This window comes from Lepisosteus oculatus, chromosome 3 (genome assembly GCF_040954835.1).
Source record: "Lepisosteus oculatus isolate fLepOcu1 chromosome 3, fLepOcu1.hap2, whole genome shotgun sequence".
Taxonomy (NCBI): domain Eukaryota; kingdom Metazoa; phylum Chordata; class Actinopteri; order Semionotiformes; family Lepisosteidae; genus Lepisosteus; species Lepisosteus oculatus.
In genome coordinates this window covers 16014984-16026991 of record NC_090698.1, presented here as the reverse complement: position 1 = coordinate 16026991, position 12008 = coordinate 16014984, and the positions used below count along the sequence as shown (strand labels likewise).

At 40.2% G+C, this 12008-nt stretch overlaps 1 protein-coding gene across 3 annotated transcripts in view; it reads left to right on the top strand.

Annotated features, from left to right (window-relative positions):
- The window catches only part of rictora (RPTOR independent companion of MTOR, complex 2 a), a 79780-nt gene extending 70293 nt beyond the window's left edge, over window positions 1–9487 (top strand). For all 3 annotated transcript variants that reach the window (XM_069186939.1, XM_069186938.1, XM_069186940.1), the window contains 7 exons: window positions 320–497; window positions 866–953; window positions 1531–1752; window positions 2725–2880; window positions 3112–3235; window positions 4706–4844; window positions 5973–9487. In XM_069186939.1, coding sequence (XP_069043040.1) covers window positions 320–497; window positions 866–953; window positions 1531–1752; window positions 2725–2880; window positions 3112–3235; window positions 4706–4844; window positions 5973–6047 — 982 coding nt within the window. In that variant the 3' untranslated portion in view covers window positions 6048–9487. The remainder of the gene's footprint in view (window positions 1–319; window positions 498–865; window positions 954–1530; window positions 1753–2724; window positions 2881–3111; window positions 3236–4705; window positions 4845–5972) is intronic.
- The last annotated feature ends 2521 nt before the right edge of the window (window positions 9488–12008 follow it).

Genomic DNA, 12008 nt, shown 5'->3' with positions numbered 1-12008 from the left:
ATTGGTATGGCAATTTACCATAACAATACATGCAAAAATCAAAATTGTGTGTTAATAGTACAACATCTCGCTGTTCTGCATTCTATGGTTATGTTATTTAAAAAGCAAAGTGAAGCAACTGTGTTTTCTTGTGAACAGAGGTGAATGCAAGGATAGGCAATGAAGTCTCTGTAGTTGGCTGTTTTATTTAAAGCAGAAGACAAGCCCCAGAATGTTGCCACCTTCTTCTTATGTTTGCAGCGCTTTTGTTCCGCAGCAGCTGTGGCGTAGAAAGCACTCCTCGACTGCACTCTGACGTGTGGGTTGTCCTTGTGTGCAGGTTCCTGAAGGCCCTCAGCTTTGCCTCTCTGGATAAGGAAGACCTGTTGAGCCCCATCAACCAGAACACTCTGCAGCGCTCCTCCTCAGTGCGCTCCATGGTGTCTAGTGCCACCTACGGCTGTTCGGATGACTACATCGGCCTGGCCCTTCCCATGGACATCAACGAAATGTTCCAGGTACTGTGAACCTTGCGAGTCCCATCAGAGCAGATTCAGTGAGTCCACTGCATGCGCATCTCTTAAGGCTGGGGTAACAACTGTAGTCGTTTTAATTTGAAAAATAACCCCAAGACTCCATGTTGATTAACATGCAGGCTGTGAGCGGAAGGGATAGTGACTCATATACTGTTACTTCACTTGATTTTGAATTCTGGACTTACATATTTTGGGCTGTGCTGTTGAATGGGCATAGTATGTTAAATGTAGTTTAATCCACTTTCATTACCTCTTCTTTCTAATCCCCTCAGCAAGAAAAGGTTTGTGCATTTGCAGTTTCCTAGGAGCTTTTTGTGTAGCAGAGTTTAACAGCTGTCTCTTACTTGCAGATTAAAGAAACTCCGTACTTCCAACAGAAGACCAGTCCTCCACCTGCTGATGAACACTTGGCAAAGTTCGTCTTCAGTGAATCCGATGGTAAAGTACACAACAGCTGCTTCTCTTTTTCAAACAGGCCTTACTTTCTTTCTAAGGAGCCCTGTGAGCATCATGAATTATAAGACGATTCCAACAAATGTCTCCTCAGTCTCCTTTAGTTATATGTGGGGCAGCAGGATTGAAATGCTGTGTGAATTGTTCAGCAATTGGGTTTCAGTGGCCAATATATACTGAAAAAAGGTTTTTCACGCTGGGAATTGGTACCAATAATGGGGTCTGGTCAGTATGTGAAGAAAAAGTGAGTTTTGAGGTTCGTGGCTCTTCCTCCTGTATCACAAATACTCAAACATCAGACATGCTTGCTTCCAAAGAAACTGTTAATGCATGCTTTAGGTTTTGAGCTTGTTTAATGCATGTTGAGTTTTCTGTGAGTAATTTATACAGTAAACAAATATTTTGTATTGTATAAGATCAGTGAATGATGAATGTTAAGCCAGCTTGCCAGCTTGCTGTCCTGTATGTCGCTTGCTTTACGGCAAACTCCGGAGGTGAACACTAGTGTTGCAAGCCCCTGGCTGTGCGTGGTTGATACTAAGGAGCTGTGTGGTTGTTTCAGGGCCTGGGGAGTCCGGTCGAAATCCCCTGCAGGCGCTTAGGCAGCAGATCAGTATTACAGAGCTGATGAACACAAGCCGCTCTGACCAGGCGCAGCTCCTGAGCAACTCTGAGGACACAGGGCTGCAGGAGCACACGGACAACAACTGCCTTTACTGCGTGGGTGTCCAGGTCCTGGGCTGTCAGGCACACAACCAGATCAACTCCACTTTAAACCGCACAGGTAAGCCTGACTGCAGGTGGGCCGGCATGATGGCGGGAGAATCCTCCCATCAAACCCGGCTTGGTATTGCGGGATAATAGTGCAGCTCTCAAGCAAGCCGGGTGCAGAGACAATCATTTGTTGTTCACAATAAGTTGCTGGTGTTAAAGCAGGGGTTGATTTGCTGTTTCACTTCACTTGGCTCGTACGTACTTGGGCAGCACAAAGAAATCATTAGGAGCAAGCAAAGGCGTTCTTTGCTGTCAAGCCTCTTCACCTGCCAGTCACTTACTGTCATCATCATCTGTCGTTGGAGTGAAGACATGAACTGGCAGCCTTGATCAAGATGGGAACCAGAGTTAGGGAACTAGTTTCAGTAGAGGTTACAGGCTGCCGCGTCCCTGTGAAAGAGCAAATTGGATCACATTGAAATAATAATATAACAGTAACAGATGTTTTAATGCTGTTTATTTTGCTTTAACCATAGTCTGTCACTATAGATGTTTTCATTTAACATATCTGATCTCAAGTAGCCAGTGTTGGGTGGGGGAATGTAAATTTGGTAAATAGTTTTATTTGGAGTGCTTACTTCATACATTTATATTGTTCAAGTTTTAGTAGGAAACTCTTTTTGTTGAAAGTAAACAGCAGATCACCTTTTAATATAGCAAGCCGTGAGATTGTGCACCAGTGCCAGAGATGTTGAACAGCTTCTTTTTCCAACTGCATTTTAGTGTGACTGTATTATTTGACGTAAAGAAAAAAGTAATAAAGTGTCACCTTGTATTTTGGGAGCTGTCAGATGAGGTCCAGTCTTTCATATGAACGTCTCTTCAACTTTTTCTCTTATCTTTCCTGGTATATCATTATGTTTGTTTTTAAGTGCCTGAAATAACAGTGACCATCACTGGAAATATATGTTGCATTAAACTGCAATTGGTGATCCAGTTTGCCCTTGTAATGTCTTTGTGTCCATGTACCTTCCCCGTCCAGAATTCAATGACATTCCGTATTCAGACTGGTGTGGGCAGACGATCCACAATCACCTGGAGGTGACGCCACAGTCCAAGTTCTCGGGAGTGTCGGGATGCAGCGACGCAGTCTCTCAGGGCTCAGCCAGTAGCACTCGGAGCACGGAGCTGGTCCTGGGTAAGTATGGAAGTCTTGCTCTTTTCAACAGTCTCTGCCAGTCTGAGACAGAGGGCCTTCCGGACTGCTCTGTTTCTCCAGTTTTGAACCCCTAATTGAGCTAACCAATCGCTGAATGACACTTTTGTTTCGGTTGAGTTCCTAAACCGCAGGAGGTGCTACTTTAATGACACTTTGGCTTTTACCTCGTGTTTCATTTGCCAACAGAAACTTTGGCCTTGTGTTTCCTAGGTGGGAAGGCCATATCAGAGGACACACCTGCTTGTCGAGTTCTCCTACGCAAAGAGGTTCTGCGCCTGGTCATTAACCTCAGCAGCTCAGTGGGAACAAAAGGACACGAAACCGGCCTGCTCACGTAAGCAGAATTTGTCTGAAAAATTATTCATGACTCATCTGAGTGGGTCTCAATGCACTTAAGGTCTCAAGAGTGATCAGAGTACATCAAGAGTCCTGACCCTAGTCATATAATCTAAAGGACTTGAAATGCAGTGGTGATACCAGATAAAGTACACTGAAGTATATTTGCACTCGCACCTTCCAGAAAGCAAAAAATGAAGCGCTGGGCGCTTCTCTCCCTAGACAGCAAAAAAATACAGAGGAAACCTTAACCCTTAGAATGTCAGTAGTGAGGGAAAACTCACTCCTGGTAACTGAGGAAAGCAAATGTTTTCACAAGCTCACAATTGCCCTTTAGGCATAACCTCTGCTTAACTGCAATGCAGTACCCTTTAAAACCAGCAGGAGGAGGTATAGGAGCAAGGCATTTTTCCTTCAACTCGCTCTACAATCCATTTGTAGAGATGAGTATTTGTCACTTGTATCTGAGCAGGGATATTTGGTAGTTTATGAAGTATAATAAATATTGTTTAGAAATAAAGGTTCATTGAAAACAGAAAAGGAAAAAAAAGTGCAGTGTTTGTGTACTTTCTGTTCTTATCTGTTCTTAAATGTTGTTAAACTACATGTAGTGGACAAAAAAAAATGGAAGCATTGGTTTACTGTGTTTAGTTGCACTGATGTAACTGTTTATGTCAGATAATTGTAGCACTGGACTTGCAAATGCCCAATGTGATGTGTTGTTGTACAGTTGTGCCCTTCTCTGTGGAGTTATCAATGGGTTTGATGAAACGGGATGTTTGTGCCTTAGTTACCGTACTTGCCCTTATATGGTCCTGGAGTATGAGACACTGCTGTTCTTGAAATGTTAGCAAATGGAGTTGTCTTGGCTACTGAAACTGCTGGAAAACTTTTTTTTTCTGAGTCATTTTTTCATCCATGCAAGCCGTAATTGTAGGCAACCAAGCCCGGCCACCTTTTTTAATACATGATCCCAACTTTAGTTGCTGTTTATTTAACACATGAGCCACACCTGTGTATAAATCTTTGCTTTCATTATAGTTGGTGACCCTCGTTTACCCAGATGTTTTCATCTCTCCACTCCTGCTGGAGTTTTTGTAAGATTTTGGGGGGAGATTTTTGTAATACGATGTGTATTTTGTGTCAATGTGACATACAGTTTACATTTTGAGAAATTTTTATATTCAAATATTGCAAACTTTCAGATCGAATGTTTTGTTGTTCAGTTATCAAAAGTTTTTCAGAGGTTTAACACTCTTTTGTCGCCGTGCATCTAGAAGCTGTATTAAAACGAGATTCTTTGTCAGGGCTCGTGTGTGTTCTGTTGCCAATATCTGTTTGACCGTGAGCAACCAGAGGAAATCCACACGAACATGGGGAGAACATATAAAATCACCACCCAAGGAGGTGAGTCCAGGCCCGGAGCTTCAAGGCAGAAATCCTGACCACAAGTTTTATTTTTCTTCAGAATCAAGGAGAAGTTTCCCTATGCTTTTGATGACATCTGCCTGTACTCAGAGGTGTCGCACCTGCTGGCTCACTGCATGTTTCGTCTGCCTTCCCGGCGCTTCATACAGGAGCTCTTTCAGGATGTCCAGTTCACCCCGGTAAGCCTGTACCCAGACCGCTGTAATCTTTACACCTAGCTTTTCCTCGTTTCACTGCCACAGGCTGGTGAGAACAACTCTTTCACTCACGCTAATAGTACAGGAGTGCCTCCCTCACATGTGCTACGACTTTAGACATTACACATGACACTAGTGACACTGGCCTGTATCTTGTTGACACTGTACAGTCCCCCGTGACTGTGAATAATGTCCTAATGCTTTTTCTGATGTTCTTCTCTTAAATCACATATTTATAACCATGTCGAGATATGTTCATCATTCAGAATGGATTGATTTTAATATGTAGTGCCTCATAACTGGTCATGTTTTGCACAAATGTTTTGTCTGAAAGACCATAGTTAAACAAAACGCATAAAAAAGTCTAGTTTTAAAGTGATGTATACACAATGTAATGTGATATGTGTGTAAATGTGACAGTCATTCCCCAATCACTGGTCTTCATTTCGGGGCTGGTAGGTTACAATGCTCCAAGAAGATTAAAGTGCAGAAAGTTAGATGAGCAGCTTGCTAGTTCTGCCATTCCACCTCACGGAGAATAGAGTTTTTACTGTTTGTTGAATCAGAGTTTCAAGTAATATGATATTAAGGAGGGGCTTTTTTTCAAAATGGAAATGTCTGTGTGTGACATTTTACAGTAAAAGAGTGATTTGATAGCAAAGATAAAATTTATTCAGTGCTCCTCTGTGGTGTGGTATTTGAAGTTTGATTTAGTATGATTTATTATTTGTAGGGAGAAGATGTGCTTGTCTTTAATCGTCCCAGGTTTGTCAAGTTGTACATCACTAGGATGAGCTAGATAACATTTCATTATAAATGGGGAGACCCTATGCATATGAGAACTGACAAACACAAGGACGCTATTCTAATCATATTGTATCAGATCATATCTAGTAACATACCATCTATAGCAATAGTAGCATGATGCCAGAACCTCAGAGCCTTTTTTGAAGAGTCTCAGAAAGTCTGCTTCTGCAGATTTAAGTTGGGGAGTGTATTCCAAAATAGTTTGGATTGTTCCCAATAGGTTTGGCCCAAAAGAATTAGAAGCTCAAACAACCTCAGTATGTGTTAGTTTTCTTTCCCTTTGGTACCGATATCTTTTCACAGATGTACGAGGAAGCTGAGGCCATCCTAGCCACACCACCAAAGCAAGTCTCTGCGGATCTACAACCCGAATCCTGATCCCTGATCCCTGCTCCTCCTGGCATCCACTTGGAACAGCTGCCCCTGCCCACCTCTCCCATCCCAACCCCCACCCGAAACCTTGGGAATCTCCACAACATGGGGACAAGAGTGGGGAGATAAGGACACTGCCAACAAAGGGGGAGAAGAGGAGAGACAGCCGGTCTACTCTGTGTGAACAAAACAGTTATTCCCAACAGGCATCTGTGGGACTGTTGATCATCGACACAGTGATATTACCAAATGTTGATACTGATCATCACTTGTGAACTGAGCACTGAACACATCTGGTGAATTCTTACAGAAGTAACTGAAATTGCTAGGGGTTTGGAAAAGATACGCTATGATGTTTTGATTTTATTTAAGAGTGCACTCTGTTGTTAGTATGAAATGACCAAGGCATGTTTCTTTTTTTTCGTCCTACGGTTTATTTCCTTGATTTAGAAACACTACTTGGGGTTATGTTTTTTGTAGCCTCTGTCCTAAGACGTTTGAAATAGCCATGATCTGGGAAACTAAAGAAGCTGTATCGGTGCCAAGGAAGAAAAAACACATTTTTGTCTATTTGTCACTTCCAAACTTGCTATCACATTACCTTTGGATAAAATCTTCAGATTTTACCCAAAAGGGTTTTTTGGATCCTTTTAAAATCCTTCAGACACTCATGCATCAATTAATGCCAATTTCCATAAACTTCCCTTTGTCTGAAGCATGGCATTGTTTCATGTTGTTGAAAATGTTTCTTAGATGGCCAGAAAATAATTGCTTCATGCTGAATTGTTTCATTTTTTTCTGAGAACCTATTGTAATTTTCCATCTCGGAACATTTGGTGTTGTTTTCTGGATGCGTAAAGGGCTGTAGCAAAAAGAAAAGGAAATGTACCAAATTCTGACAGCATTTTTGAGCATTTGTAGCCTTTCGCAGTTGGGTTTTGAGTTACTGAAATTGTTTTTAAAGAATGCAGTTTTGCTCTAAAACACAAAATGTGTTAAAATAGAGGAACTCATAGGTCTTCAAATAAGATGAGCTGAAACATTTGATGTATTTAAGTGCCATATTGTATTAAGTGTTCTCTGGACATGGACCATTAGTCCAAAAACAAGAAAGTTTAGATTTAAAGCAGATGTTTCCAGCCATGCCCTTTACAAAGTCATGAAGAAATTGTTGTGATAAGAATTTCAATTGAGCATTGTTTTTTTGTATTCACACGCAAGCTGAAATGATTTATATTTAGAAGTCTGTGTGGATAAGCAGGTGGTACTCATGTTAGGAACAGAAGTAGCTTTTTCATGCAAGCATTATTTAGAACTCTGCATCACCTTGACATAAACTCCGACAGTTAACGAGACGAAAACGGTTATTGTTATAAGAATTGCGGAAGAGTTGGGACTCTTCTCTGTTGGAATGGCTTTCTTAAAAGCAGAAAACTTCCCCCTGGGGATTCAGAGTTTGAAACTGTAAATTAATGGCTATGCAATGTACCCCTTACCTGTACCCACACAGGAATTTAGCTTTTACAGAACTGGGGTTTTCCACATGAATTTTCTTGGCTGGACCACATTATTTTCATTATTAAGGCAGCTTTAATTATTTTGTCTTTTTTAAAGTTTAATCCAAAACAACAAAGAATGATGGATTAGACATTTAATTTATTTAGTATCTAATTAATTTACCGGTACTTCTTGTTCTTTTTAGCATCTACACATTTGTCTGCACAAAACCCTAACCTTGTGGGCTACCTGTCGCGATGTCCACAGTACAAATCGCAATCCACAGTACAAATCATGCACGGTGAAACATTCGGAAGGTTACTCTAAAGGAATGCTTGCCCTGGGAAAAAGGCACCAAAATTTAATTTTCCTTCTCTGTTCGTCAGTATATGGTTCACACTAGCAGTTGGGGATTGCAGAGTGCCCAGCAAGGAAGCAAAGCAGAATGATTCAATCCTTGAACAGGTCTGGAGCAAAACCTGCCATCTGTCATGGTACGTTTAGGTTTGCTTTCTGCTGTTGCCGTAAGAGTGTAGTCTGGACTCTTGTGAGGTATAAGATTACGTGGTGTCTCTGAAAGCCAAGCCTGTCATTTTATCTTACTTTTCGATAGTTACAGATCAGGTGAACTTGGTAAAGATGGCACGAATCACCAACAGCAAACCAGCTGTGCCAAAGCAAAGAGAGTCAGCCACTGTCTCAGCATCCTCAGGTGCTGCCAATAATAGGAAATGCAACACGTGGCATCAATCTTTCATCTAATATGCTAATAGAGTGACATTGCAAAGACAGTGTGGCTTAGCATTCCTAAAGACACCTTTCAGACTGTTAATAGGTTAGCTCAATGCATCACATTAAGTGTTGAGTGTGAGAAAAGGTCAGTTTCTGTACGACATAAAAGTGGAAAGCATCATCACCACCATTTTCTGATGTAGAGCACAATGGCAGAGCAAAGAAGGTTGAAAGAGTGCAAAATGAATCTGTCCAGTGTTTTCCAAGCTGCATAACGGAAAGTTTAATGTAAGCCGTGCTAGCTCTGCAGAGCTAAATGTATATGAACATGTATTTTATAATGTTTCATTATAATGTTAATGAAGAGAAAGTAATGCCTGATGGTGGAGAAATACAAAATCTCATCAGAGCCAAGAGCTTCTTTGAACCAGAGGTTACCAGAAATTTGACAAGCCGCTGAAATCCCAAAAACTGAAAAACGATGTGCAAGACAATGTCATGGTTAACTGTTGTAGGTTGTCCTCCTCCACTAGAACTGGAAAACCTGTGCATTGATTTCTTTAACAAGATATTTTCCCAAGTTGTCTCTGCACGTTATACAGTTTGTTTTATAGTCATACCATTTTGTAATTTGCATGCACAAATTGCACGACCAGCCTAATTCACATTCTTACTACACTATTTTTTACTTAAGTAACCTGAAATGTGCCCACAAAAGAATAATATCAATTTAAAACCATTGGTGGGGATAAAAATTGGATTTTTACTATTAAAGCAAAGGTTTTATTGAATGGTAAAAAAATTGCAATCCATAATGTAGCTTTTGGGTGGGGTTGGGATGTTAATTATTTAACTGTTTAATATTTTCAAGCAAATTAAGGCACAATAGCCAAATCCCTTTTTTATCTTTGTTCTAGTAATAAGCTGCTACTTATTTGGATTTCTAGTATTTGTAGGTCACTGAAAGGATGTCAAAACCTGATTTATATTGTATACCTGTATAATAGAAGAGAAGAAAGGAAAACAAAAGCAGAATTATTTATATTTTTTCCTTAAGAAAAATATTTCATGAAGCTGTGTATAATTTAAAGAGGTTTCGCCCAACATGTTGTTCCTTTGTATAGTGTGTACAGTATATGTCTTTGGGCATTACAAACCTCATGAAGCATACAATCTTATCAAAGGGATACATTGTTAATAAAAATATACAGGAACTATTCCAGTGTATTTGTGGTGGCCCTTTCTTTCTGTATGTGTCTGTGAGCTATTACTTTGAACAGAAGGACAGTTACAAATGAGAGGAGGCTATTTTGTCTTTTCAGCCCTTTTAGTTAGTATCCAATTGATCAAAGGACTTCATCCAGTTTCTTGAAACGATCAAGAGTTTCAGCTTCAACAACATGGCTGGACATCTTGTTCCACACTGCCACAACTGTAGGGTAAAGAAGATTTCACTTCTACTTGAAAGCTTGTAAGCTGCATGTCTATGTTGAAGAAATCCTGCATTTTGGATTCCATTAAATGCAATGAACATTTTTAACATGCTGATTATTGCTCTCTGTTCTCACCCCCCAAAAAAAAAAGATTTTGTTGTATTTTCACTAATGCTAAACATGGAAGAGCTTTGATATCAAATTTATGTAGCCGGTATTTTTCTTGACTAATTTTACAGATAAGACCTTAAGGACAGAGTCTTTGCAAGAAAAGCCTCAGCCAGTTTGTCTGGAAGCACTGTTGTACATTAGCTCATTTATTTAAAGGGCTGAATCCCTTTTCTGGTTTGTGATCTGAAGCAAACTGAAAACACAAGGCTGCCCTTGAATGGAATACTAGTCCATTGCAGGTCAACAACCTTGTCCAAAATAAGTGTTGGTTGTGAAACAGTCTTTTGTTTATTTATGCACCACTTGCTACACTATAAAAACTCATGCTGCAACCGACACCCAGCTTAGTTGGCATGTTATGGATTCCACTGTTGAGGCTTTGGTGTGATTGGTGTGTTTTTTTTAATATTGATTTCATTTCTAATAATATGCTTGTCTTGTCAGGTTACTATTGTACTTCCTAAACATGATTTAAACATACTGTGAAGAACACTACAGTGGTTTCACTTTTTTAATTTGATCCCGTGTGCATTTTTATCTAAATACACTGAGGAATGCAAAAAGCAAAACAAAATGACTATTGGTAACAGTAGAATGTTTCATTTTTTTAGTGCTTCTTCATATATGTTGATGTTTGTAAGTGATAGTACTATCTACTGTAGTAAGAAAACTGCAGTTGTCAAATGTCAAGAACTGTGAACATACGATTCTATTTTACCTCTTCCTCCATTAACTTCCTCCATTAATATGTTCCTGTACTTTTTTAATTTCTCTGTATTTTCAACAACAATATATAAACAAATACCCTCCAAGGAAAGCTTTTCATGAATCTGAACCGGCCTTTGTAGACGGATTTTGCTGTGCAGCACCTGCAGGGCAGCTAATAAAACACATATACTGTATTTATGCAAGATCCAGTTAGGAGTTGAGACATATTTTCCCAGAGTTCGATTTGGGATACACAAAGTGTGATGTTCATTGCAGCTCACGGAGTCTTACATAAGCAGGCTTTCGGGATGATTTGAAGCACAGTTGTTCGGGGTGATTGTGGGTGAGCCAATGGGTTGTGGCTGTGTGTAAGTATTTACTTGTGTCTTGTCTGTCATGAAGGAGAAACAAAATTGTTTAGCATCCAGATAACAACACAGTTGTGAAAGATTAATAAAATCTAGTAGGAGCAGACTGGCACAGTACTTGAGCATACAGACTCAGACGATGGTGAACATGATGACGGGAGGAGGGAACGAAGCTTGAGTTCATGTAAATTTAAAAGATAAGTCTTCCCTTTCCTTCAGCATTCTACTGCTTAGCACCCCAATGTGCTTTCTGGCTTGTGGAACAGCAGCAAAGCCATGATGTTATGGGCACAGCAAGAGGGTATTTCTCCACACTCCTCGTTTCTGTAGCTCTTCTGGAACACAAAGCTAAAGCTCAATAAGGGAAGTTCAGGAGGTTCTAGGTGGAATGAAAGCAGTTAAAAACATTGGCTTGGTGCTTGAAGTCCTGATAAAGGCTTCTATGTTTGCTGTTCCGTCATTCTGTGTACCGTCTCAGTTCCTGCTTAAACAGTTTGGTCCCTATAAATATACTTCAGTGAATTTGCTGTTGCATTAGTCACTTCCTTGACAGTGGATATGTGAGTAGCTAGTGTTGTGCAAACACTTCCAAAACAGGTCCTGAGGTTTTGGAAAAAAACCTATAGTGGGCTCACATGTGTAAAGGTACTCTGTAAGATTAGTTCAGGTGGGTAAGGAACAATAGGTTTATTCCATGCTGAAAAGAAAAAAAACACAGCTTTTCGTCCGTGGAGCCTTCTTATTTATTTCAGATTTCTATTTGAGATATATTTGCAAATTTGCTTTCAGCTCTTAAAAGTAGAATGGGATTTGTAATTGGTATCTACCCTGTACTGGTTTCTGAGTTTCGGGATCTTGTCACACCCACTGTGGAAATGTCTCATTACAGTGTCACTCCCACTGTGCGAGTGTCTGGTTACAGTGTCCCTCACAGTTTGGGTTTCAATAGTACTGAATTAGCTCAGCTGCAATGAAAACCAGCAAAGTGTTCCTTCAGGTCCAAGGTCTGGAAATCCTGGAACAAATATGTTAGAAAGACATTCTGACATTAGTCGAAG